The following is a 26,467-nucleotide window of genomic DNA, read 5'->3' on the forward strand; positions in this document are numbered from 1 at the left end:
GGTATCACTTTTCTGGGATTTAGGTAAGGATTCCTAGGAATCCTAAGGCCAGAAAATCATACTCTAGATTCTGTCAGGACCACCAAAGCAGAAAAAGGTCTGATGCTCGAAGGGATATAAGGTAAAACTGAGTTTTGAAGAGTTATCCTTCAATAGTAGGGGTTGTTTTCCTGTGATAGTGTTAGTGATACAGTTCAGAGATACAGTTCATACAATTCAGCTGGAGAATTGTATTTATTCCTGAATTTTACTGGGATTGCCATCTTAAATTGAGAGTGCTAATACAGTAGTAGAACAGTTGTAGCATAGCTTACAGGATATATTTTGATCTGTTAATGGCCAGAGTCACTTCTGGTTTTACAAAAGAGGATATATTAGCCTGTCAGAGTAGGTTGAAAACTGTACTGCAGATACTTTGAATCAGCAATATGAACAAGGGCTGCATGACCTACCTAAATGCAAGAAATTTGTCTTTTGTTGAGACATAGATGTGGAAAGTTAGGGTTTTTTCTGAATCCTGGAAGACCTGCTAGACCAGGTTGCTGCTAGACCAAAAAGCTAGGTTTTGGGTTTGGGTCTGTCAAAGTCATTGGTCTTCCACTTGGGCTGGAAAAGGTGAACTCCTAAATACATCTGCAAGTAGTTCTGGGACAGCCAAGTGTTGCTTTTCTGGCCTTAATACAGGAGTTTGTGTAATGACTACAAAGCCAGGCTAATTCACCCTTCCTGCAGACACCACAAGACACTCAGGAGTGCTGGGCACAGCAAAGGAAAGGAAATGTGATGGGGTGGACTACATCTGGTTTTAGGTGAAGTTCATCTTCCAGGTCCACAGGGGTCTGAGAAGTTAAATGCACTCCTAAGTGGGCTGTGTGCTGCAGGGCTCCATTGAGCACTGACACCCTTAGCTGGGCTAGTATTTAAGTTCAGGTCACTGGGCCAGAGTTTAAAGTTACGATTAGCCCTCAGAACAGAAGTGGCTGGAGTGTCAGGTTTAACACAATGTTTCAGACCAACATGAAGCCAAGCTGGAAGACATTTGGGGACAGAGTTAGATGTGTAACTGAATTCAGGTGAAGGTTAAGGGCTTGTCATAATATCAGTTGAAAAGCAACATTTATGTCTCATCCTGCTGGGGTTGCTAGATTTCACCTGAGTTAGTCTTAACATGTTAAATCAAATTTAATCTGGAGAGTCTGAAGGATCAAGTAGGGTTTAGTGACAGCATGGCTTAGTATTGTATAAGCCATTAGAACTAGGAAAACTACTGATGAAAAAATCAAATGGAGCTAAGGTTAGATATGGGCAAGCAGGGGCTGAGGTTAGGGCTAAGTGCTCTCATTATGGTTAATGTTTGGTACTTGAGGGGCTGAAGAACTTTGTGAAAGTCTGTCCTGCAAATGATGCCTTCATAGGGAAAAGCCTGGCAGACAGAGGAAGAAAGTGAAAGAGGAAAAAGAGACATACAGTACTTATCAAGACTTTGGGAGGGCAAGGGGATGGTTTAGAAGTCTATACACATATGCACATCTGTTTTCCCCAATCTTTAACCTTCCTCCCATCCGTCCGGTCTCCCTGTGAGTCTCCCTTCCCCCCAACTCCCACAGTCCTCCGTCTCTTCATGTCACACAGACATTCCTTTCTTTATGTTTCTCTTCATCCTTCCCAGTCCCAGCATTGGGCAGAGGCAGCAAGAGAAGATAAAAACAAGGGAAACAGCTTTACCATTTTTTTTCATCTTGTGACCAAACGAACACCAAGAACCACAACCACCAGCACCACCACAATAAAAATGGATGTGTTGCAGCTTCGTAGTTTTGCTAGCCTGGAGAGAGCAGTAAGTGAAGGTTGCAGGGGTTTGACCACAAGCCTTCCGGGAGGGATCCAAGCATTTGAGGACCGCCAGCAACCAGTGAGCCGGCTCTGCCCGCGGGCTCTCTGGCCAGCCGGGCACCGCTGACCCCACGGGACCCTGTCCTGCTATTTGGAGCAAACCTGCCTCGAAGGGCACCGGACCTCCCCGAGGGGCACCTCTGAGGCCGCCCCTTTGCCTGGCGGCCCCGAGGCCCGGCTGCCGCCGCACGGGGGGCATCCAGCTGTTGCCAACAGCTGTGTGTCGGCCCCGGCTGCGCCGCGGCCGAGCGCGGGGTCCGCCCCGCCGCCGTCCCCGCCCCTGCGAGGAGGAGGAGGAGGAGGAACCGAGAGTGCCCGACCCGGTGGCTTTTAGGGGGGAGGCCACTCAGTTGTTAGAGGCCAGGCCTTGCACTCCTCTTCCAGTTGCTGCTTCTGCTCGTTTCCAGCGCTACGGCCGCCAGGCTGGCTGCTGTCCGGCCTCCCCTCCTCCTTTTGCCGGTACCTAGCTCAAAACCGCCGGAGGCTGCGAGGCTCCGCTCTTGAAGGAGGAGGAAGCTGGGTCTGCAAAGGCAGAAGGGAATTGCATTGTAGCTGGGTGGCGGGGGGAAAAACGGGGGGCGGGGGAAGAGAGGAGAAAAAAAAATAAATAAAAAGGAAAAAAAGAGCGGGGCTGAGTCTGGAAGCGGGTTTCGCCGCCCAGGACCCGCACGCCCCGGCGGCCACGCGTGGGTGCAGATCGCGGCGCGGCGCGCAGGGCTGGGCGGAAGATGCACACGACGCAGAAAGACACCACTTACACCAAGATCTTCGTCGGGGGCTTGCCCTACCACACCACCGACTCCAGCCTGCGCAAGTACTTCGAGGTCTTCGGGGACATCGAGGAGGCGGTGGTCATCACCGACCGGCAGACGGGCAAGTCCCGGGGATACGGCTTTGTAAGTGCCGGGGCGCGGGGCAGGGCGGGGGGCGGCGGGGCAGGTGGGCGGCTGCGGGGGGACATCGCGGGGAAAGTTCCGCGGGGGCCGCTGTGAGAGCTCGGGGGGCGGGAGGGGGTGCCGGGCGTCCGGCTTTTTGCTTTTCTCTCTGTTTTTATTTTTCTCTCTCCCTGCTGGGGAGTTTGGATAGTGGCAGGAGGGGGGGGATTACTGAAAAAGGAGATTGAGGGGGGAATTGCCCAATTCCTCGCACGCCGCCAGCGCGCCTGTTGCTCGCTGATACGGCCGCTGCGGGGTTTATCTGCCGGCGGCGGAGCTCGGCCCGCGCCCTCCGCCCTGCGCCCGCCGCGGCTCCCGGCGCCCCGCTCCGCTCGGCGGGCGCGCCGGGGCCGGGGTCCGGACGGGGGCCCCTCGCCGCCCCGGCGCCGCCCGCGGGTACGGCCGGGTCGCTGCTGTGGGCGGGAGGCTTCTCCTTCCCCGCGGAAAGGGATCTAATGCGCGGCATCGCCCGTTAAGGTCACCATGGCTGACAGAGCTGCTGCTGAAAGGGCTTGTAAGGATCCCAACCCCATCATCGATGGCAGGAAAGCCAACGTGAACCTGGCGTACTTGGGTGCCAAGCCGCGGATAATGCAGCCAGGTGAGGAAGCAGCCCCGAATGGCTTTTCTGTCCGTACCTCAGGTTTCTGAAGAGAGTAAAACTTCAAAAAAGGTAGTGCTGCCCTCCACCTTCCTGAAGTACGCACACAGTTGGGCGTGCTTTCGTTTTGATTTTTAAATGCAGTGTGTAGTAACTTTCTGGCTATTTTGCACATGTGCCTTATTTAAAAACAAAAGCGATCAGAGATAAAATAATCTGGAGTTCCCCAGGAAGACTTCCACAGCTCAAACACTTCATTGGTTATTCCTGCTGCTGGGAATGTGGTGGCGCTGACCATTTACAGTATCGTTGCAGGGTAAGATTGGCCTAGGAGTGAATTGCTTCCAATGTGTGCGGTCTTATTAATACAAACAATATTTTAATGCAAACTTCTCAAGCAGATGGGAGCTATTATGCAGATTTTAAAATGAAATGGCTCTTCCTAAGACCACATCTGAGACAGTCTGATGTCCTAGCCACTTCCCAGACTGCTGCTTTGCAGCAAGAGTGAGAGGAGTGTGGAGTGTGTGCACGTTTGTCCTCTAAAGGAGGCCATTCTGAATTCCCCCTTGTTTAGCCTGATGAACACTTGTGCGAGTAATTAACTGCCCGCCAAGGAAAGACAGGGTTTATACTAGGGTGTTTGAAGAACAGAAATGAAGTTGGGATTTGACCCCCTGTGCTAAGTCCTCATGAGTAGGGGTGACTGAAATTTTGTGTCTGTAGAAATTACACAAATACACAGATGAATGGAAAGTATCATCTAATCCTTCAGATGCTAAAATTAGGGATCAGAATGGAGCACCAAGTAAACTGTGAACGAAAACCCTGTGCTTGTTTAGAAAAAGTCATTTTCCTAAACATCTCTAGGAAAGTGTGTGCTTTACTGGTTTAAGTTCTGTGTGTGTGTGTGTGTGTGTGTGTGTGTGGACTGATACATTTTGCTTTCTAATTTTTGGTTCTACAGCCTTTGAGATGTTGTTACTGTGGGCTGTTAGCGAAGGCTCTTACTCTGCGTTTTTTGTGTGTGTGTGTGTGTGTATATATATATATATAGCATAAATAAGTGGCCAAAAACACCCATACAGAGAACATGATGTGGTTTTTTGTTGGTAGGTTTTGCCTTTGGTGTCCAGCAGCTTCATCCAGCTCTCATACAGCGGCCTTTCGGGTAAGTCTGTTCAATGGGACCTCAAACAGGGGAGGAAAAAAATGTTTTTAAAAAAAAAGGAAAGAAAAAGTATGATCGTTGAAGGCCTCTTGCAGTAGCATCCTTAAAGCTGGCCAGCAATGCTGAAGCTCTCAGATTTATAAATGTATACCCATAAATGCACTCACCTTGTCGGTCATGTTCTAAATGCCACAGCTGAGTCAAGTTGTGTGGGACATGGCCCTTCCGACTAAGCAGTCCAGTCCCACATGACCCTATGATAAAACAAGGAGGTATGACTTGATGCGAGATTGCTGTGCCCCATTTCTCTTTTTTCAGCTTGACTCAATGTTATTTATCTCTTTCTAATCTGACAGGGATCGTTTACAGTTAAGATAACTGATCAGAAGGATATGATGATAAGAGGTGGAATAGTTCTGTTTGGAATTAAACTCTGTAACCAGTAGACTCAAACACAAACAAGCTAAAATGGTGATTAACGATGCATGTATGTTTTTTCATATAGTCAATAGACCTCCGTGTGCTTTTTTTTTATTTATTACAGTAATGAAGTGGTGTTGATAGCTAAACTGTGTGCTTTTATTTAATTGAAAGAGCTGTAGTGAAAGTTTTTTGGGGGGGTTTTTTTAATTTTGGTTTTGTTGTTGAGGAGTGACTTTGCCATGGGGAGCAAAGGGCCTTTTTTTTTCCTTGCTTTCAAGCTGTAGCCTGTGACTTTTTTAACCATATTTTGTAGTGAGTGCTAAATTGTGTGACTTCTTGATTTTTAAGTAAATCAACATATTGCTTGCATGTTCATAATTTTTGGGGGCGTTGTTCTTGGGAAGGGTGTGGAGCTCCTTATTAACGATGTGCGTCCATTTGGGCTTTCTAATTTGAGGGGTTATTTTCTTCAATCTGTCTTAAATATGTAGTGCATTTCTCCTGAATTTGAATATAAACTATTCCTAAGTGGATCTAGCTCTTGCTTTTTATAGGCATATCATTAGGAGGTGAAGTCTGCTTTAAGCTTTCCATAGAGTGTCACTTCACTAATGCACACTGACTGAGAAACTCATTGTGAAATAGTGCATTTTGCTAACTAATGCATAAGCTAACAATAAAGTAGGGAAAATGTGTCACAAATGTATTTTGCTTATTTGATTGGAATAACTTTAGAATATCATACCTATCTGTTATTAAGCAACAATAGCTTCTTGGTAATTTGATTTGACAGAATGGAAGGAAACAGTTCCTATCCTGAAAACCACAGGAAAAAGTTTTCCTAGAAACTTCATGCAATTTTAAAAGAGCATGTTAATTCTTCTGAGAGTGGGGAGGCTGTAAAAAACTTTTTTTACCTTCTTATGATTATGCTCCACTGTATTTTGCTTGCTTCTTTGAAGTGTAAGGAGATGACAGAGTGTGTATGCGGTGATCAGTATATGATGCCTGCAATAAGGTAGGCAGGAAGCGGAACACCTCGTCTCCAGAGCTGTTAAAACACTTGTTGAAAAGGGAACTACTGAATTGTGCAGGGATCAGCTGTGGAGAGACTGAGTATTTGCTGAGCACAACAGAAAAGGAGGACCTGTGGCAGTCCCTTGCTTAAAGGACTGTGCAAATGTAGGAGTCTTTCTTGCTTTCCTTACCCAGAGCCAACTATAGATGACATGAACCATATTTAGGTCAGGGAAATCCTTCCAGCAAGAATAAGGTTGTATTTCTAATGCATTGCACATAAATCTGAAGAAGTGTTGGTTGTAGTCATGTATATATGAAATTGGTAATTTTTCATCCTTGGCTCTTGCATTTCTTTTACTACGTGTAAACAATGGACATTACTAATCCTGCTTCCTTCTCAAAATTTCCAGTGACCTGTACCTTTATCTAAAGTATGTAGTTCAGATTAAGAAGAACAGCATTCATTAGGATGAATGAACATCTTCATTCACATCACTGACAGTAAGAGGACATGTTTCAGTGCTTATTTCAATCTCCTTCTTTTGAAGAGTTCACTCTTAGGAGGCTGCTGCATGGATTGCACTGAAATACATGGTCACCTTAAAGCTTTGTTCTTCCTGTGCAGTTGCACTTCGGAAATCCACTTCACTAATATGCTGTGTGAAACAGGCTGTAGTGGTGATTCACTCCAATACTCAGCTAATCCATACACAAAAGCTTCAAATGTTTTGTGGTTGAGTTTGGGGTTTTTTTCCTAACAGAGTGCATATCAGTGAGGTGCTGCCATATTTTGGTACGGTCAGCTGTGTTTTGGAATCACAGAATCATAGAATGGCCTGGGTTGGAAGAGACCTTAAAAATCATGTTGTTCCAACCCCTGCCATGGACAGGGACACCTTTCCCTAGACCATGTTGCTCAGAGCTCCATCCAACCTGGCCTTGAGCATTTTCAGAGACGGGGCATCCACAACATATGGTTTCCCCATAAAATAATTTGATTATGTTACATTACTTTTACCGAGAAGATGCAGAAGTTCAATATTCTGATTTAAGTACAACACTGTTGTGGTGGAGGGAGACAGAAACTAGATTAACTTCAAGGCATGATGCAATTAAAATGCAGGGAATGTTTTTGGTTTTTTTATTCTGTGCTGCAGAGATCAGTTCATCCACCAAATAACATTTCTTCCTGCTTTTTACATTCAGCATCTATCTTACTGTTGGTGTGTTTTGTAGAAAGGTGTTTGATCACAGGACTGGTTATTTATACAGCGTTGTTTTTAGGATTGTTTATTAAAATACTGTCTCTGAATTCAACAGGAATTTATGGAGGGGGAAGATGACTTTGCTTCCCAAGATAGCTTTCCTTGTTTGCTAATGTAATTTCTTCTTTAATATTGGTGGGAAAATTTGGGGTTATACAAAGGTGTTGATGTAGGACGTAACTGTTGTGTGGAGATTTTTTTCTTTATTTTCTGTCTGAAACCTGTACTTCGATCAAAATGAAAACATTCCCACTGTTTTCAGTAAGACCAGAGTTAAATCCAAAGTTACTAAGTCCATTATCAAATGGTTAGCTGATACGACATGCTTGATACCTTCCAAGAGTTAGGCAAATCTGCCTTTCTTAAGAGAGAAGGAAAAGCCCCCTCTTGAGTTTGTGATCAAAAGACCTGTATAATACTAGACTACAGATAGTCTGAAAAGAGGGAATGAAGCTGGAACAGTCAGAAGTTAGCCTGCTGTTATGTCCCCTTAGTGGTTATCAGATAAAAGAAAACATAGGAAGGGTCTTGTATGTTTAATGTTTATGTAACCTATTTCTGTTAAAAGGAAAGCTGTTCATTGGTGAAAATCTACTCTTCAATTACGCTTACAAAAGCAGACGATGCCATGCAAGGGCCAAAGCAAAACATTTTGTTTAAAGTTAAATACCTGCTTTTGTGAGAATGTAATGCTGAGAGTTAAAGATGCACTATTACTGCTGAATTTCTCTATGCCACAGCTCTCTGCATTAGTCTGAAAAGTCCCTTCTTTCCTGTGAAATTATCGGCCACTTTATTGTTGCCTATAGGATTATTTTTGAGGTGTTTAGTTAAACATAAATCTTCTGTTATAACAACAGAGAAAGTCTTAAGGCACGTGGCAGGGATGTAGGTCATTGAATTTTGAGTATCTGAAAGCTACAGTTATTGCTAAAGTTAAACACACCTTCTATTTTCCTTTATTGCAAAAGCGTAAAACAGTAAATACACATTCAAAACTTCTGCCAGGAAAGAGAGCTTAAATCCTATGCATTTCTTACACTATCACTCCGAAAAGTAAAGCAGCAGCTTTTATTTAAAATTAAGGATATAAAGGATTTCCAGTGTAACTGGGAATTGCTTTTTCAGCTTTTGACCTGGCAGAGCATGAAAAGCAGTTGGGTTCTGAATGGCTGAGATCTTCATGTCCTGGCCTCTGCAGTAGGTAGAAATTTACTTTGGCCATATAAAGCCATTTTACTTGACTCAAAACAGTTGTAGCATGACAGATGATCAAAAATAGCCCCACTGCAGCTTATGCTGTCAATCATCATGTGTTAAATGGCATGGTGGAGAGGAGCCGGCACAGGGTTTATGTTTATTGTAGGGTAAGATGTAGCAAACAGATAATGTTTCATAACTTCACCACCTGTTAGTTTCTTGGCTTAAATAAACCAAGTCACAAGAGCTTAAGTGGAAGCACATGTATCTTTCTGTCTGGTTCAAGGATATGGCCGAGTGTCCAAGTGTCTTCAAGAAAATCTTAGTAACGTCAGTTCAACTCAACACAAGCAGCCTGATAAGCTTGCTTACTGTCTCTTCTGTTAGAATTACTCTCTTCCATAAGTGCTGAATGTAAAGATTCCTTTGATGTGGTGTTAAATGGACTCTTCATGATGGAAAAGAGGCTCTCAGTGATTTCAAATTTGTTTTTATACCTTTTTTCCTTAAATGCTTAAGAAATACGGTATTATGTTTATTAGAATTGTACTTGGTTCATGACCAATACAAAATGCTTGCTTATGCTCATGCATATGGAGAGCTCAGGTAATGATGTGTATCTAAATGCACAGAGCCAGCTTAAGTATGCTTCAAATGCACTTCTGGCTAATCACTTCATAAATTAGGTGAGTGTTAAAAACCCAACTTACGGTTTTGTTTTATGTTTTCTTTCCCTTCCCAATCCCTCCCTATTTGTCACTTTTTTTTTTTTGTTATTGTTTTTTCACTTTTCCTTCCCACAGTAGGAAATTAATTTCAGTGACATGTTGGGTTTTTATGATTGTGGTGTTCATGTCTTAAACACGGCAACTGAACATTTCTCTCTGCTAATACTCCTATTCAAGCAACTGAGCTCTTTTTTTCTGAAAAAGAAAACTAAGCTTTTTTAAAGTCTATCACTTATTTTAAACTATGTTTTGCTATGATTCCAGTTGACAGTGTCCCTTCTGATGGCAAATGTTTCCTTGTTGACCACTTAAGTACATCTTAAAGCTATTTTAAAAATGAAACAAACAAACCCCAACAAACCCTTTTCTTGAAATCTTGAATTTGGAGAATAGAGGACACTTTTTAGCATTGCAATTTTTCTCTGTGCTTAAAGCGTGTTAAAAGGTTGGTGCAGTCTTTAGAGTTGTCTGTAAAGGTAAAGTTCAGTATGAAATAGTAGCGAATCTGCGCAAGAAGTTTTTCACGCATTTATAGAGATTCACTGGCTGGGAAGGAGTTGCATACGTGAAGGACTTCTCTTTGGAAATTCAGATGCAAGACAGGGTTATGAATGTAAAATGAGAATTATACAGAGTATTTTTTAAAAATCATATTATATGATAAAATCCAACCATGAGATTAACATGTATGTACACTTGTGTGCTAAGACAATTATATGACCAGTTTTTAAAATTAAAGGGCTAAGTAAACAAGCCAAGAAAGCAAATTTTGTGACTTGGAGAAGATGGGAAAGTGTGTACTCATCCATTCAGAAAGGTTATTTCTTAAACTGTAAATTTGTGGGTTTTTTGCTTTTGTTAAGCACCAGATCTCTTTACACTTAATCCTATGCCCACCTCCCAAAAAACTCTATGCTGTATGTCTTGCATAGAAATAAACAAGCTGGCACAAAACAGGACATCAGTGACCTGATAATCAAACAGGTTTGACCCTTGTGTCCTTGCAAACTTTTATAAAAGTGTGATGCACATGTACTTAGGAGGCACTGTTATGGATTTTAATAGCATCTATGTAGCTTCCCCTCAATGGCCTCTTGTGACGGAGTGAGCTGCACTATCGTTCGTTTGGAAAGTGTGATTCTTGCTGTGTTTACCACACTTGTGAACTCTATTTAAACTCCTTTGTCGCCTGTGTTGGTTTTTTTTCTTATTTTTAATAAGGGTGACTGAGGTTGCAGAGAAATTAATGTGTGCTGAGTCTGCATAGCAACTTAAGTAGGGTTGCCACAATACGCGCTTAACACGCCTTCCTGGGAAGACTTGACATAAAGTCAGGGTTCAACCATTTTATTGCCTTATTGGCTGTTGTCAAACTCAGTATAGTGATGCTGTCAAACTGCTCAGTTACTAATAATAAAAGTATTGCAGGAAATAATTTTACTAAGAGTCAAGTAGTTAAGAGCAAAGCGGGGTAATAAAAATGACTTACAGGTGATTTGAAAAACAAGTAGTGCAATTTTCCAGATGGAATAATCAAGCTTAATCCTTTAGAGTTGTTTTAAGACAGACATCAGTAATGTTGGTCCTTCTAAAGATTTGAATGGCATTAAAGATATCCTCAAGGAACACTGAACACCCTGATTTAACTCAGCTACGACACTGTGCTTTGGAGTGATGCATCTCTTCGGGCCAGTGAACTGATAATTGGTCCATTGAGTCAAGTTATTGTGGCAACCCTATGCACATAACAACAACTAAATTGAGTTTGTTTTAGTTCGGAGTATGGATATGAGACTTAGGCGCTGACTCGCGTACCAACTCTAACTCCCTCTCCCATCTTTCAACAGGATACCCGCTCACTATGTCTATCCACAGGCTTTTGTGCAGCCCGGAGTGGTAATTCCCCACGTGCAGCCCGCAGCAGCTGCTGCTTCCACCACACCCTACATCGACTACACCGGAGCGGCGTACGCGCAGTACTCGGCGGCGGCGGCTGCCTATGAGCAGTACCCATACGCCGCCTCACCAGCTGCCGCCGCCGGCTACGTGGCAGCCGGAGGCTACGGCTACGCCGTGCAGCAGCCCCTCACCGCAGCGGCACCCAGCACGGCCGCAGCGGCCGCCGCGGCTTTCGGCCAGTACCAGCCCCAACAGCTGCAGACAGACCGCATGCAATAGCAGATGGACTACTGAAGGAAGCTCGCGCTCTATCTTCCTCTTCTCAGCCTTCCAGTATAAGTAGTTAACAGAGACAATTGATAGTAACTAAGGAGCTTTAAGGAAAGCGATGCTATTGCGAAACTAAAGATTTTTATTCCACTGTCTTCATACAGTATACATCCAAATCATGTTGGTAGAGGGGAAGGGTAGTGCGGCATGTCTAGTTTCGAGTATCAAGCCAGAAGAAAATGGGGGGAAAAATACTGTACTGTCATGAAAGAGTGGCAGGAGTAGCAATGGGACTTCATATTTTCAAACAAACAAAAAAGAACCAAAAAAAAAGCAAAGATGTACTTTCGACAGTATCAGGGAAGCAAAACTGCCTTTTATAAGTAAGAAAATGGTATTTGAAAAGCTTGAACCAGGGAAAAAACTTGAGTCAGCAATATGTAACCTTTATCCATTTTAAGAGGAAACAAGCTTAAAGCACTGATTGTCCTTTCTAGCTTTCAGAAGTTGTCTTTGTGAGACAGGACCTTGTCACTGTCTCACTGACAGGCACCGAACAACCCAAGGAAGATGGCCGGCTAGTAAGATGGCGGACAGGCACCAAAGTTATTTTCTTCTCTGTCCTCTGGATGAGTGGAACTATGGAGCAAGTGATGTGGAAGTAAGGGGTGCAACAGCTGTAGAGACAATCAATAACACAGACAGTTCTGGACAGAACACATCACTCATGCTCATATGATGAGCTTGTCACATCCTAATCCCTCGCCCCATCCCGTTTCACTTTTGGGAAACTTTAACTGCTGGTGTCAGCTATTCTGATTCTAAAATAGGATCAGCCCTTTACTACAACAGCCTTCTCTTTCTATTTATTGCATCTATTCGTAACTTGTGAATAAAGGCAGGAAGGAGCCTAATGAATTAAAACCTTTTAAGAACTGTTTTAAGGGAATTTTCTTTTCTGAAACCATTTGTACAATTTTAATATCTATTTCAGGATTATATTTAAAATATTTATTAGCAAACATACAGTACACAAGGCGACTTTTTGTTACCAAGACTGCAGTTCTTGAAGGGTTAATGGTATGTGATTTATACTGTGCCTTAATTGTTATGCTATTTAAAAAGAAATATTTATTTTGAAAGTTTTACTATGCTGCGCTCTAAAGACAGCAACTTTAGATGTGACACTGTAAAATTATGTATTCATCTCATGGTATAAATTATTTAGTAGGCTTAGATGTAGCATATTAAATATTAACCTAATTAACTAAGGATGTTGACTTGGATTTATTTAAATTCAGTATGTGCACTGTATGAGGGTACTCTTAAATTAACACTTTTTTAGGTTTTTACATAAAATATTGCTAGTTCATTCTTTTTCCCTCTACTAGTTATTCATGTAGACTTCTCAAATACATTAGTGCCGTTTTCTCACTCATCTGTACGTAGACTGACTATTTTTCCCTTTGCTAGAAAATGCTGCTTTACATTGTCCTGTGAAACTACAATACTTGCCGTTTTTATTCTTGACCGAAATGGAATTTAATATTTTACACTGTATTGGATTTTTTTATACTTGAACAATTTCATACAAGGGAAGACAGGATAGCATTTTTATGGACTTTATCCAATGTCACTGGATTTATTTGAAGTATTCTGAATACTAGCCAGTGTTACAGTGTAGACATGACTCCTGTGCATATTATTTATTCCGTATGTATATTGCTTTACAGCATTTCAGATCTCTTTAGTCACTCGTATTAAACAATAAAAAAATGTTGTCTCATCCTGTCTAGTGTTGTTCTTGCCCAAATTGTCTTAGTTCTTGTTTAGTTAAAACTAGAGGGGCAACCTTTTATGTAGTTTTCCTGCTCTGTGGGGTGAATAGCTGCATGTACACTGACTTCAGATACACAGATGGATGGAACTGTATTACATGGAGGAAATTCTGCAGAGGAGATGGAGAAGGCCCATTCTGAGGTTTATCATAAAATAATTCAGAATGGAAGGGACTTTGGGAGGTCTGAGGTCCCTTACGTGTTTGTCCAGTCAGGTCTTAAAAAATCCCCATGTGGAGAACTGCACAACCCGTCTGGGTAATCTATTCCACTACCATTCCCGTTGTGTTGTTTTTTTCTCCCTTCTATCTAACCAGCGCCTCCCCTGCGTGTTACAGCCTTTGTCTCTCATTCTTTGGCAGAAAGCCCAGCCCTATCTTCTCGGTAACCTTCTCTTAGGAACTGGAAAATTGCTGTTCTCTTCCATAGGCTGAGCAAACCCCAATGCCTCACCCTCTCCTCACAGTTCTCATGCTTCAACCTCCATCCGTCCTCCTGACCCTCCAACGGAGTCGTTCAAAGCTGCCAGCAGCTGTCATGTACTGGGAGCCTCTAGACTGGACCCACTATGCCAGCTGTGGTCTAATGAGTGCTGAGTAAAATGGAATAATCAATCTCCTTGATCTGCCATCTGTGCTCCTGTTGATAGTCTGATGCACTCTCACTGCTGCCAGAGTTTACCACTGACTCCTGTTCAGCCTGCCCCACGCCTCCCATGTCCTTTTCAGCAAAGTAGCTAACTAAGCCATGGGGGTTAGTCCATCTGAGATAAAGAACTCTCTATTTGTCCTGACTGAACTTCATGATGTTCCTGTTGGCCTAGTCCTCTGGCAAGTGTAAATCTCTCTGAATGGCAGGCCTGATCTCTAGCATATCAAGTACACTCTCCATTAAGTATAATCAGTCCACAGACCTGACAGTACTGCATCCTATCTCTTCGTCCAAGTCATTGATAAAGATATCAGACCAGCCAGACCCCAAAGAAACTCCACTGTAACCAGTGGAGACAGAGCATAAGCCCTTTTGACCAATGATTCAGTTAGTTTTTTTCCCTAGCTATCCATTATTGGGATACAAGGATTCTGTGGGAGACTACATGGAAAGCCTTGTTAAACTCAAGGTAGATGACATTGTCTGTTTTTGCCGCTTCGACAGATAAAGTCACCTCATCACAAGAGACAATTAAGTTGGTCTGGCATGATTTACTCTTGTGAATCCATGCTGGCTGTTCCAAATCACCACATTCTCCTTCATGTGCCTGGAAACTTCTGCCAAGATGGCTCACTCCGTGATCGTTCAGTATTTCCCTAGATTGTCCTGCATGCCCTTTCTGAAGATGGGTGCATCATCTGCCTTTCTGCAGTCACAGAAGACCTCCCCAATCTCCATGACCTTTCAGTGACGATAGTAAGCAGCCTCAGAATGACAACAACCTTGGGTGCAGCCCATCAGGTTTATGTGGATTGCGCTTGCTCAAGAGGTGCCGGAATCAATCCCCTTCCATACCTGGAAGTTTTTTTGGTCCTTGAACCCTTCCTACAAGCAAAGTGATGTTACTAAAAACCTAAAGATCAGGATACCTTTTCAAATATAGTGATTGAAGTGGGAAGCAGTGAAGTAGCTGCCCAAATGCTGTTGATGATGGATTTGTAATCTTTTGGACTACTTAACATTTCAATGTCAGTCCAAGCCACTAACAACCAAAAGGAGTTGCTACCTGATGTCTGAAAGAAGACTGTGAAATGCATGGCAGTCTTAGCTAGCTCTTAGAGGAATGGGAGGATGTTCATATAATCTTCATACTGAAGTTCACCACTACAGCTGTCACTGTGACTTCAGCAGAAGCACAGGCTTGACTGCAGAATTCGAGCTGCTCTTTCATCCACAGAAAGGGTCTTTTTCCTCTGCGAAAGAGGGGAGTAGGGAAATTGAAGTGATAGAAAAGATGTTTTTCCTGGTCTTGGGATCAGACTTCATTTCACCATGGACGATTATGAAACTCCAGAACTGGAACACTCACTAACATCCTGGCCTGATGCTGTCATGGTTCTTAAGAAGTGCTTTGAGCCTGGCTGCTGAGAAGTGTTGCTGAACTGCCTTTTGCGATCTGACCTTAAGATCTGCGACCTTGCAGAACGCATTGTAGTGCTCTTTCTGCTAAGAAGCATGTAAACACCCAGCAGGGAGGTGAGTAGAAAACAATAAATGCCATTTTCTACTCTGTTCTTCTATTTCCTTACCCTGGTCTTGTTCCAAGGGACTTGCCTGCAAGACATGGTATCAAGTAGGAATCAAAACCAGAAGTCCCTCAGAGAGAAAGGCAGAGCACACTGATGGCACACTAACCTTCTATTTGATAAGGGATGAAGAAAGCATCTTTTCCCTACTGATGGACACCCCTGACAATGTCCTTGGGCCTTCCCCTGCCTCGGTCTGGAGGTGACAGACACCCCCAGGGAGGGGTGTGAAGGGGAATGCTTGCTGCCCTGGAGGGGTCTATGTTGTGGTAAGCCACTATGGGAACAGAATAAAAGTTTATGACTCAGCTTATAAAGGTCAATTGCATGCTGGCTCTAACTTGACAGAAGAAATAATGTCAGCAAAAACGTAAATGTGTGAGCTCCACTACCAAACTTAGCTTTGGGCACACAACATGAACACTAATGCTTGTTTTGATAAATGAGTAGCTGAATAGACCTTTGTACATAAAATACATCTCAGTAGCACCTCACATATATGAAATGCCAACAGTTCACATTATTAGGACCAAAATAAAATAACTGAGAAATAGCAGCACATAATTAGGAAATATGTGAATACTCAGAAAAAATGTTAGCATTTTACTTGAGAGATGGCATATATGCAAGAAATTGCTCACAGTACAATTTCCAGTTGAGTTTCCAAAATCTTAAGAAGAGTTTCTATACTGAAAAGTGACCAGTGCTGAGTTTCTTGCAGAGGGAGGGAGAAGTTGAAACTAGGAAACATTGCTAAGGAATGCGTAGATTAAAAAAGGTGTAATACCTTGAAAGGTTACATTGATGACCTGGCTGCTAGAATTGCAGTTTTTCCTAGTATATTTATTTTCCTATTAAGTAGTGAACATAACTTGGCATTGCTAGACTTCATTGGTTCTAATTTTTCTTGGATTTTTCAAACACATAGAAGGACTACACTAGGATGAAAATAATGATGCAACCACTCGAAGCACCCCTTAGTCTTGTTCATCAGATGCTTACCCATTTTAAACTGAGCAATTCCCTTGTGCTCAAACCCTTGTGTGAAAAATCATTCTATTTTGAACCTATGTTTTGTTCTAAACAGCCTGCATATGTTTAAAAATAACATGGTTATGTGTGAATTTACAAAATGCTTACTATGACTGATGACTGGGCTTGGAGGCTTGTTTGCAGATACTTTTATCCCTCCAAAGTGCAGGGTAAAATTATGAGAAAAAACAGTAAGTTTGACATAGTGTCAAAGAATAAGGAGAAAACTACAGCCATGACAGCATTCAAACATGCAGATGTGCATGCACATAGAGCAATTATGAGCTTTTCTCAACATAAAGTAAATTAGATCTGGAATGTTTCCCAATTCCATGTGCCAATTTTACTGAGTTAAGCCATGAATTTGGGCTAGCTTACACTATCATTATTTTTGACCTAAACAGTCTGGGAATAGGGAGGAACCCACCAAAGTCTGTTTTATCACCAAACATCTGAAAGATGGTATCCAAATTAATTGGTGACAGTTCTCTGACATATATATAATCCTTAGCTTAGTATCCTCACATTAATCTTTGGACCAGACTTCATTATGCCTCCTGCTTCTTCTCTGTTCTCTACGTGTGACTATTGTGGGTGATGTGCTCCCCACTCCTTTACAGGGCATGGGCTCTTGCAGTTGCCCAGTCACTTCCTTCTTAAGACTTAAACTAGATAAAATAAGAAAACCCCATTGTCTTTCACCTCAAAATTTACAAAATATGCAAAAGTCTTTATAAAAGAGCTCTTTCTATCTGCAGCTCACCTTCTTCTGAATTTCATGACTCCATTTGAACCTGAGCAAAAGATGTTAAAATACCAAAACTGACAAGAGGTAGGTCATAAGCAAAGCTCAGTGAATCCATCACCTGTCATTAGGCTAGGTTAAAAGAGTTTTTTCATTGCTCTTGCAAGGACATGAATCAATTGTTACTTGAAGAACAGAAAACATTTTTATCCAGTAATGCAGGTAAGGGATTTTGCCACCCTGCGAAAAATTTGGAATTTGTTGTTGTTGTTTGGATTTGTAGTGATGACAAAAATAATCTAAAGTTTAAAACCCTGCAGTATACAAAACTGTCTCCCAGAAAAATAAAATTGGGTAATTTAAAAACCATTTTAGATTATTAAACCCCCCTATTTTTAAAAATCATAAATTGCTTAAAAGCAAAATATCCCTGCACTTAGAAGTAACAGAGTAGATTGTTTTTGTTTTTTCCTGACAAGAACCAGTAGAATTGAATGGCTTTCAAAAAACACACCACTGCATTTTCCAACTGCTTCAAAGGGAAGACTGATTACTTGCTCAAGGCTGTGGATACTATGATGTTGCCAAAAATTGAGATTCCCTGGCTACTTATTCAAACCGCTGGAATTCATCTCCTAATTTGATCACTAGTAATATTTCTGAATGAAGATAGAAATAATGGAAATCTAAAGGAAAACCTTGTTTTCACTGGGGGTAGTTGGACAGTTTGGGAATCACAGAATCAGGTAGGTTAGGTAAAAAATTTTAAGATCAGCAAGTTTAACCATACTGTTTTATGCAGACAAGTAAACATGGGGAAGAGCAACCCAAGCATAACAAAGCTGAAGCACAAGTTTTTTTTCATATAATGGCCAAAGGTTTTAATCAACAGTCTCGATTAAAATGTAATTTCTTCATCACAATAGCAATGAAGGACCTTAAAAGTGGGCTGCTCTCTTTGTCCAGTATGCTCTCTACCTAGCCTTGGAAGACGGACATTAGCACATTGCACATCGGAAGTAGCACGATTAGTGGAATAAAGAATGTTTGCAATTTCTTTTTCAATATATGGTTATGGAGTAGTGTGCATTCTTTTATATAGATTTATGTTATGAGCACTATTTAAGGAAAATCTGTGTTTCATTAACCAAGGCTAAGGCATCACAGTATGTAAGTTTATGCATCAATCTTTCTTGATTTTCATCAGTATTGGCTTTTTCTCCATTAGAGAACTGCTTTATCAACTAAACTCTTTTCTCATTTTCTGTAAAGTGAATCCTTTCACTAACCTGAGTGCCATCATCATTTATACTCATTTTTATGTAAGAGAACGTAAAGAGATCTCTAGGCTTTATTCTTCCGTAAATGTCATCAGTTCCACGTACACTACTGTGTCTTGAAACTGGTTTTCCTCTGACCTTATCAAGAAGGGCTATTTTCCTGTCTACTCTAACAACACCTGGGATCTTGCCAAAAGAAATCAGAATCTAACATAGAGTTCTGAGAACAGCAGCTGAGTGTGAAAACAGAAGCGTGCCCACCAGCCTTCAGAGGGCTGGAGTCAGCGGGGAGCTGCCTGTGATGTGGCTGCAGTAGCTCAGCTGAGCGAGCACCTGAGAAGGGCACACCATGGCTGATAGGCTTTCTTTGCGTGGGTGCATCAGTTTAGCTTAGTTAAAGTTAGTCAAAGAGCAAAATAAGCAGCACTGTAGCATCTTTCTGGGGAAGAAGGTCTTGGTGCCCACTAGAACTTCAAGAATGAAGCTGTCTTCAAAGATCTTGTGTCTTGTCTTCAATATAATGCAAACTGTAGGGAGCGCCTTGGCCTGATCCCGACAACGGCAGTGGTGTTTGCCAGCAGTCCTCTAAGAATACAGGTTGGCAGAGATACAAACAGTATGTGGAGGAGCCTCAAGGAACCCAGCTTTCCTAAATGTGGGGAATGGCAATATTAGGCAGAAGCAGGCACTGTCTCTATTGCATTTAAGATACAGTTTATTTGAAATGTGGCTGCATTGTATTAATGATCCCTTGTTTCAGCAGGACAGCTGGGATGCTTACTGCCACAGCCATTGCTGCAGAGAGAATAGAATAGCAAGCTTTGGACACAATCAAGATGAGCTTGATATCCAGCCAGGGCCCAGACTGAAAACAGAACTGCATGAATATGCCCTGAGAGAACTGCAGGAGACCAGAGAGTTTTGCTCCAAAGGGGTAAAAAGCACAGTCTGCTTGGTGGTGGTGAAAGTGCTACTAATTGCAAACATGAGAAGATTTTAATGGATTCTCAACATTTATTGTGGTGTTTAATGTGATTATGAGGATGGTATGATTTTCTGGAGATTAAAAACTAAGAGGAGATACTCCAGGTCTTAACTGGCTGAGAACAAGGGTAGTTATTGCCCATTTGTTGACCCCTGAGGGCAAAATCATAAATGTGCCAACATGAAAAGAAATTGTTTCTTGGTGTGATGTTCTTCAATCTAAGCAGGTTTACCTGCAAAGTCTGAGGTTCTGTCAGTCATACAGGCAAAAGATCTAATGATACTGACTTTTAGTTCCTCATTTAGCAATGATCTCAAGAAAAGAACTATTTAACTGCACTCTCACTTATCCTGGTATTCAGAAGATTATTGGTGTTTGCAGACTATTTGTTCCAGAGAACAACTCATGAAGGCCTTGTTGTCGAGCAGAGCAAGCTGCATGTAAACCCTTCAAGCAGCTCTGTGTTCTACCAGTCACTGACCGGCTCTCAAATTTGTAGAATGGGAACAACTCTTAACACCTGTGTGGGTTTAGTGGAAGAACAATTCTGCTGTTCAATTTGATGTGCTAGAAAGAAGAAAAAGGCAGGAACACGTTCACGTTTGTGATGAATTTTGGGTCCTCTTCAGATAATGACTTGGTGTAGAGGAGTGGAAAAAGAAACATTTAAGTGATGCTCAGTTTATTTCCCAGAGATTGAAGCAAATCATCAGTGGTGAACTTTCACATGCTGCTCTCATTCTTGAGGAGTGGTAGAAAGCACCTCACCTTGGGATTGTTAGAGAAACAGTAAGTTTTGAGTAAGATCACTCAAAGAGCAGAATGTGGGGGAGCCATGCCAACTACAAAATGGAGCTGCCTAAGCACATAAAATTTAGATTTCACAGCAGCTTGTCTGGATAAAAAGGTTCATGCTCCTGCTGTAGGAGGTCCTGCAAATTCAGTCTCTCCACCACTGCCTCATTTTAATTAAAAATATAACTGACCAGACCATTTTTCCTTCTGTACCTGGAATCCTTCTTTCTCAAGATCTACAGCTATGCGACCCTGGGCAGCTTTCCTGGGGGGGAAATTCTCATAAGTCACAAGGTGGTGCAAGCCACTGACAAAGACCTTCTTAAGCTCCAGGCTGGAAAGCAGGATGTGCAGAAGGCAGTTATTTCAACTACCAAAAGCAATGCATTGAAAAAACATAGCTGGACAGTGCCTCCCCCATTATTTCTCAAATCCACTATCACTTCTTTTCAGATATGCTCACCTGCACTCATTTCTCAAACTTCTTTTTTTTTTAAAGCAGAGGCCATCCCTATTTGCACCAGAATGGAGAATAATAAATTGCCCAGTCTGCTTCTAATAATGGAGAAAATAAGAAAAGGAAGATGAAATTTCTTATTCCAAGAGAATAATTTACACAAGCATAAAACATGCAACACTACATCTTACATACAGAATTCCTTGCAAGTTTATGCTTTGTTTAATTGTTCCTGTTAGAGGTATATAATGTCAAAGGCTTCCAAAACAACAGATCTTATTTTAAAAGACACATTCAAAGGCTTTCGGGTGACTGAAAATTTAATTTAAATGCTTTCTTTGAAAACAATTAATTTGCACCATGAACATGTTTTTTCACTCAGTCCAAGTATTTTTCTCTTTGCCAGACAAGCATAACTTTCCATAACTGGAAAAGGGAAAGTGCTTCCTGTGCTTTCTATCTCATTTAGTATTTTATCGGATGTGATTGTAATCCTTTGACCTGAAACTATTATTTTCTTTAATTAAAATTTTAGTATAAGGTGCATAATGAATTATATTTCAGCAGTAATAAGTGGTAATAATTCAGATGTCTTTAAAAAAGGCTCATTCTAGTATATTTTAATATGCAGTTTTATACTCTCTCTCCCTTTCAATTTGCTCTATTATTTTATTCTTCTGTGAGTCTATTTTCATGCCCTCCAAAACTGCTGCTGCTCTTCCTGGACACAACAGTATGATTCAGGCAGCATGAAAGATATCAAGAATTTGATGCCTGATTATGGCTTTGTTGTTGTAAAATAATTATTAACTATCTCCATTCTCTTTCACTTGCTTTGCATCCTTCTCTCACTCCACTATTTTTTCTTCTCTCAGGCTTCAAGCTGAGACTATGCTCTCTAACATTTTCTAGTTCATTGGAGGTCATTAGCAAACAGCTTCAGAGAAGCTAGACAGCATGTTTGCTCTTTTCATGTTGCTGTATTTCAGTTTTTGATGGGACAGAATCTATTAAGATCTTCTCCTGCACTCTTTTTCTCACATGAGCTCTTTGTTCCTTATGATCTATGGGGAAAAAGTACACACATACTGTCTCTTGCTTTCACAGCTGAAAATAGCAGACACAGTTTCAAAGGTAAAGAACATGCTATTGTATCAGATATGGTCTTTACATCAGTGATGCACACACCTAGACTAGATTCAAATATGTGATCAGATACAAGTAAATTATAAATTATATGTATGGTAAAACACATACAAAAATAAACTTGCAAGTGTAATGCATAAAACCTTGGAAATCTGTGTATTTTTTGAGCTTACTTTCAAAAGTCACCATGTTCTCACTTCAAACTTGGTTTAGACCCTGCCACACTCTAGAGGCAACTCAGACCCGTCAAGCCTGCCAACTCCTCCAGCTAGACCTCTGTAATACAAAGCTATCTAAATCTTACAGGTCCTACCCAAAATGACACTTGGAGCTATTAAAATCAACTGCTACCTGTGCATTTCCTTCACAGAAAATGATGTTCCACCAAGAGGTTTTCATATTCAGAATAATAGGCAGGGAAAGTCTTAATAAGGTGAAGAAATAGAAAAATGAGCAGTTAAAATACTGGCCTAACAGACTACAAACAAATGAAAAGTATTGTTCAGAAGTACTGATTTTCTGTGGAAGAAACAACCAAGAATCAGAAGGTCAAGAGGAAGAAGAGGCAGCAGAAAAGGCCACCTGCAGATTCTGCAGAAAGATATGTGAAAACAAGAGGAACTTAGGAGAGCAGAGAGGGAAAAAAACCCCAAGTAATTCATTTACTGATTCAATAGTTAGCAGAATTTGCATATCCATCCCTGTTTCAGAGGCTTTGAAATTTTGTTTTTCTCCAGCTGTTTTTCTTATCATTTTGGCATGTTTTCTCATCACATGCAGCCATTTAGCTCTCAGATGCTCTCACTAACAGACTACTGGCACCTTTCAGCTGCTCCCAGGCCTTCCCTTTTAAATCTCCCAGCTGCCTCTCTTACCCCTCATAACACGACTGGCCTACCCAATTTTTTAAAAATTGTTTCCAGCTGCCACATTTGGTGCTCTGGATAGTTTCCATTCTCTCCCCCAGAATATGGTATTTTGGAGTGTTTCTGTGGGCTGATGGGATGACAGCAGATTTCTAAAGCTTATTTCCACCCTAATAGGAATCTCATCTGAGTCCTTTTGAGATTTTCATGCACCAAACTGAAATTTTTATTTTTTGCTGTTGGTGAATGCTGGGAAGCTGAGAGGAGGAGGAGAGCATGGTGCTAAATCACCAAAGTGGTAAAAATACAATGATCCATGACCAGAAAATCAAATCTCACCTCTTGCTGTTTCACAGATCTCATGTATCTTGGTTCTCTCTTCTCTTAGAACCTGTCCAATCTCCCACACTGTATGCAACACCTCTGGAATTTAGAAGAAATTTCAGGTCATTTCAGCTCACAATTTGGAATCACTAACCCAACAGCATCCCAAATCCTTACGCTACTCCTGCAGACTGCAGCCTCCGGAACTGACATGCAGAAGGCTCTATGTGTATTTAAGAAACGTATTTGGTACATGTGAATCCTTTGACTTTCATGGTCAAGAAAAAAAATTTATACACAGATTCCTCTTAACTGCATAAGAGACTGTTTAGACACACCTGGTGGTGATTATTATGCATTCTTTTGCACCTTAAAAAGCAGGTAGTGCTTTCATGTAGAACGGTTTGTAAAATTTTGTCCCAAACTTGTATGGTTATAGGGAACTCTAACTGCCATCTAATTAAATTTACTCAAAATAAAATTTTAAAGCTATTTGTCTTCCCTTTTTTCCATATTTGGGCAAAAGTAAAATGAAATCTGGTCATGTGAGGCACTTAGAAATTATGGAATCCTAACTGGATTTTAGCAATGCCATTTGAATAAACATGCTTGAATGTTCAGAAAATAATGATAATTTTAAAAATCCCAAAGATCTTATCTGCATATCATTTAAGTTTCTATGTAATTCCCTCAGGGCTGTTCCTTTTTATTCAAGACCTTTTCTTATCCAGATAGAAGCTCAGATTTAGCCACAGGAGAGACCTGGGTGAAGAATCTTCTGTGCAACAGGTGCCCACTATACCCAGATGAGCCAGGACAAAATGTGTTGGCTTCCAGCACTTGTTTTGAAATAGGTCATGAACTCAGAAAATCCATTTATAAACATTGTGCCAGGCTGTAGAACAAGGCACATGTTTGGAAGTGTCTGAGAAAGGAACCCTCCTCTACCACTGCAGAGGAAGGATCCTCTGCTCTTCTTCTTCCATTCTCCTCTCTGAAACTCGTAGCACAGCGCCGCAGTTTAATCCTAACTGGTGACTAACCAGCCAAAACCAGGACACACAGGAAGAGGAAAAGGAATTCTGGATCTGTGTGCTCATTCTAACATTGTTAAAGGGAGAAAGGAACTTTATCATGAGGCCTTGAAAAACAAGAGGAGCTTGCAGCTTGATTTTAAGAACCAGTTAGGTCACTACACAGACATTTTCATGCTGTCTGAAAACAGTTTTCCTCGTAAAGGTCTAGTGGTCTTCTCCACAGCACAGTGAAATTATGGAGAGCTCTCCAGATACCTTCAGACGACTTTGTGTTGGGTCTTGTCTTCAAATTAGATGGTTTTAATAAAGCGCATTAAGAGATGTTTTTTTAAACACTTCTAAAGTCACAAGAGCTGTGAGATCTTTGCAAGACATAAAATTGTTACCAGACGTAAGAACAAGAATCCCAGGTTCCTTCCCAGTTTGGTTTTTAATGCTTGCAAAATGCTTCTCTAGTACAAAGAGAAGGAATTTGCAAGTCAGATCATGAAATAAAGGAGAACCAAATTCCACAATTAACTAGGCCATCATCTAGCACACACAGTTCTCCATTTTCCTGCCAAGTACTATCAATACTCTAAAAAGAACCCTATCAATAAGAACTGTTGTTATTTAGAATAGACAAAGTTGGGGTTGCCTAGTTCCAAAGAAACCAAATATGCTGACCATGACACAGCACTCTGAACTTTCCACATGAGATCACTAGATATGTTTGACAGTGAGAAACGAGAATGGGATTACATATTCAGTATACAAAACACAGAATCACTTTCTATATCTAGGCTGCATCGTTAAATGACAAGAATGTGTTTAAGTACTTTCCCTCTTAAAAAAAACCCAACAAAAAAAATTCAAATAGACTATACATCCTCCTGTTCCTGTCATTAATTAGACAAGCACTCGCAGATAATGCCAAATCCTATGATTCTCTATCTTACATTTTATCAGCACTGAATACTGTAGTCTGGTGCAAAGCACAAAAATGGAAAAAATTGAGTCATTTCCACAGGCTTAACTTTACTCCAGAAAAAATCTCCCTAGTCCTGCTCTGTGGTCAAGAGACACATAGATCCTTTGAATTACTGTCAGAAGGCACCTCTTTCTCCTGCTTGTAAAAGAATGCAAGGGGGACTAGCTCATCTAAGGTAAAGCTTTGCTTCTGTAGTGTTATTTTCTCTATGTAAAAGGTTTTCTGCTGATTTTTTGTTTTTCAAATAGAAATACAAGACAGGGATTGCCTAGCTTTGTCTCTCTGATTAATACTCAATTAAATCCTAAAGACAGTTCCTAAAGACAATCATAAAATCAATACAAAACCACAACAACTTATGAATGTATTTTATCAACAGCAACTCTACTGTTAACTCACTATCAGCTTGATAGACCCTTAACTATGATATCAAAAAGTGGCGCCTCCAGTACACAGTTCTTTATAGAAAAAAAAAAAAGTCAAAATGGAAGGAACATATAGCACCACACTTTTCATCATTTGAAACAAAGTTTTCTCTGGAAGAAAACCATTATACCAGAATTCTGTAAGTATGTAGTCCAATTAAATGTTCTTTTATGAGAGCAAATGGAAGGGCACAGTGATCTCCAAGTGCTTGGAGAGGACTGTATTTTTGATTTGGTTATTTTCAAATCTTCTAGTAAATCTAGTGTCAGCATCTAGTTAATAGAGCTGACACAGCAGGGATGCTGCACAATGTTTACATTACATGTGATATGTATTTCCATGTAGCTTTTGAAAATGAACATTTGTAATTCTCTAAAAGCCAGACTGTAAGTTAAGAACAGATGCCACAGATTTGAATCCCTATCTTCAAATAGTAAGGTATGAAAGAATGAATCAAATATAGTAATAAATATCTCATAATTGCATATTGAATTTATCTCATGTATGCTGTGGAATACCAAACATTCATGTAACACATTTACTTTAAGCATACAACATGTATTTTTTAGATATTGGTTATTTTCTTTTGATCAACAAATTATTTTACTGCTGACACAAAGTTGCCGGTTTTCCCTTACACAGATATAGCCAAACACAGTCGGGTAAAAGTCAGAAGTCTTTTCTCTGTAGCCTTTTCCTCGACATTTCTACTTTGTTTTGTTGCTCAGTGTGTCAGCTGTGTTTGATCACTTTTGCTCACTGCGCTGTGAACACACATGCATCTGTATGTGGACTGAGAGTCAGACAACATGTGGAACCCCAAAGATGTGCTTGCCAGGTAACTAGCACAGGTGGGATGGTACAAAGCTGCAAACACAAATACCTCAGATGACTGTGTGCATGAATTTCAAATAAACTCTGTGT

General features: G+C 41.1%; 1 protein-coding gene and 1 long non-coding RNA gene across 3 annotated transcripts in view; one reads left to right on the forward strand and one right to left on the reverse strand.

Moving 5' to 3' along the window:
* Window positions 1–2,168: 2,168 nt before the first annotated feature.
* Window positions 2,169–13,191, forward strand: RBM24 (RNA binding motif protein 24). Of its 2 annotated transcripts, XM_032115068.1 has the most exons (5): window positions 2,169–2,789; window positions 3,306–3,429; window positions 4,546–4,600; window positions 10,169–10,220; window positions 11,084–13,191. In XM_032115068.1, the coding sequence occupies exons 1-5, from the start codon at window positions 2,622–2,624 to the stop codon at window positions 11,237–11,239; spliced, it is 555 nt and encodes a 184-aa protein (XP_031970959.1). In that variant the 5' UTR covers window positions 2,169–2,621; the 3' UTR covers window positions 11,240–13,191. The 2 variants fall into 2 exon arrangements, with proteins under 2 accessions (XP_031970959.1, XP_031970954.1); XM_032115063.1 differs by lacking the exon at window positions 10,169–10,220 and having other exon boundaries at window positions 2,180–2,789.
* Window positions 4,770–26,467, reverse strand: part of LOC116446747 — a 36,148-nt gene continuing 14,450 nt past the window's right edge. Inside the window, exons 3-4 of the long non-coding RNA XR_004241349.1 lie at window positions 23,126–23,209; window positions 4,770–4,854 (exon numbers count right to left, since the gene is read on the reverse strand). This is a non-coding gene — a long non-coding RNA (uncharacterized LOC116446747). The remainder of the gene's footprint in view (window positions 4,855–23,125; window positions 23,210–26,467) is intronic.

This window comes from Corvus moneduloides, chromosome 1, assembly GCF_009650955.1.
Source record: "Corvus moneduloides isolate bCorMon1 chromosome 1, bCorMon1.pri, whole genome shotgun sequence".
Taxonomy (NCBI): Eukaryota; Metazoa; Chordata; class Aves; order Passeriformes; family Corvidae; genus Corvus; species Corvus moneduloides.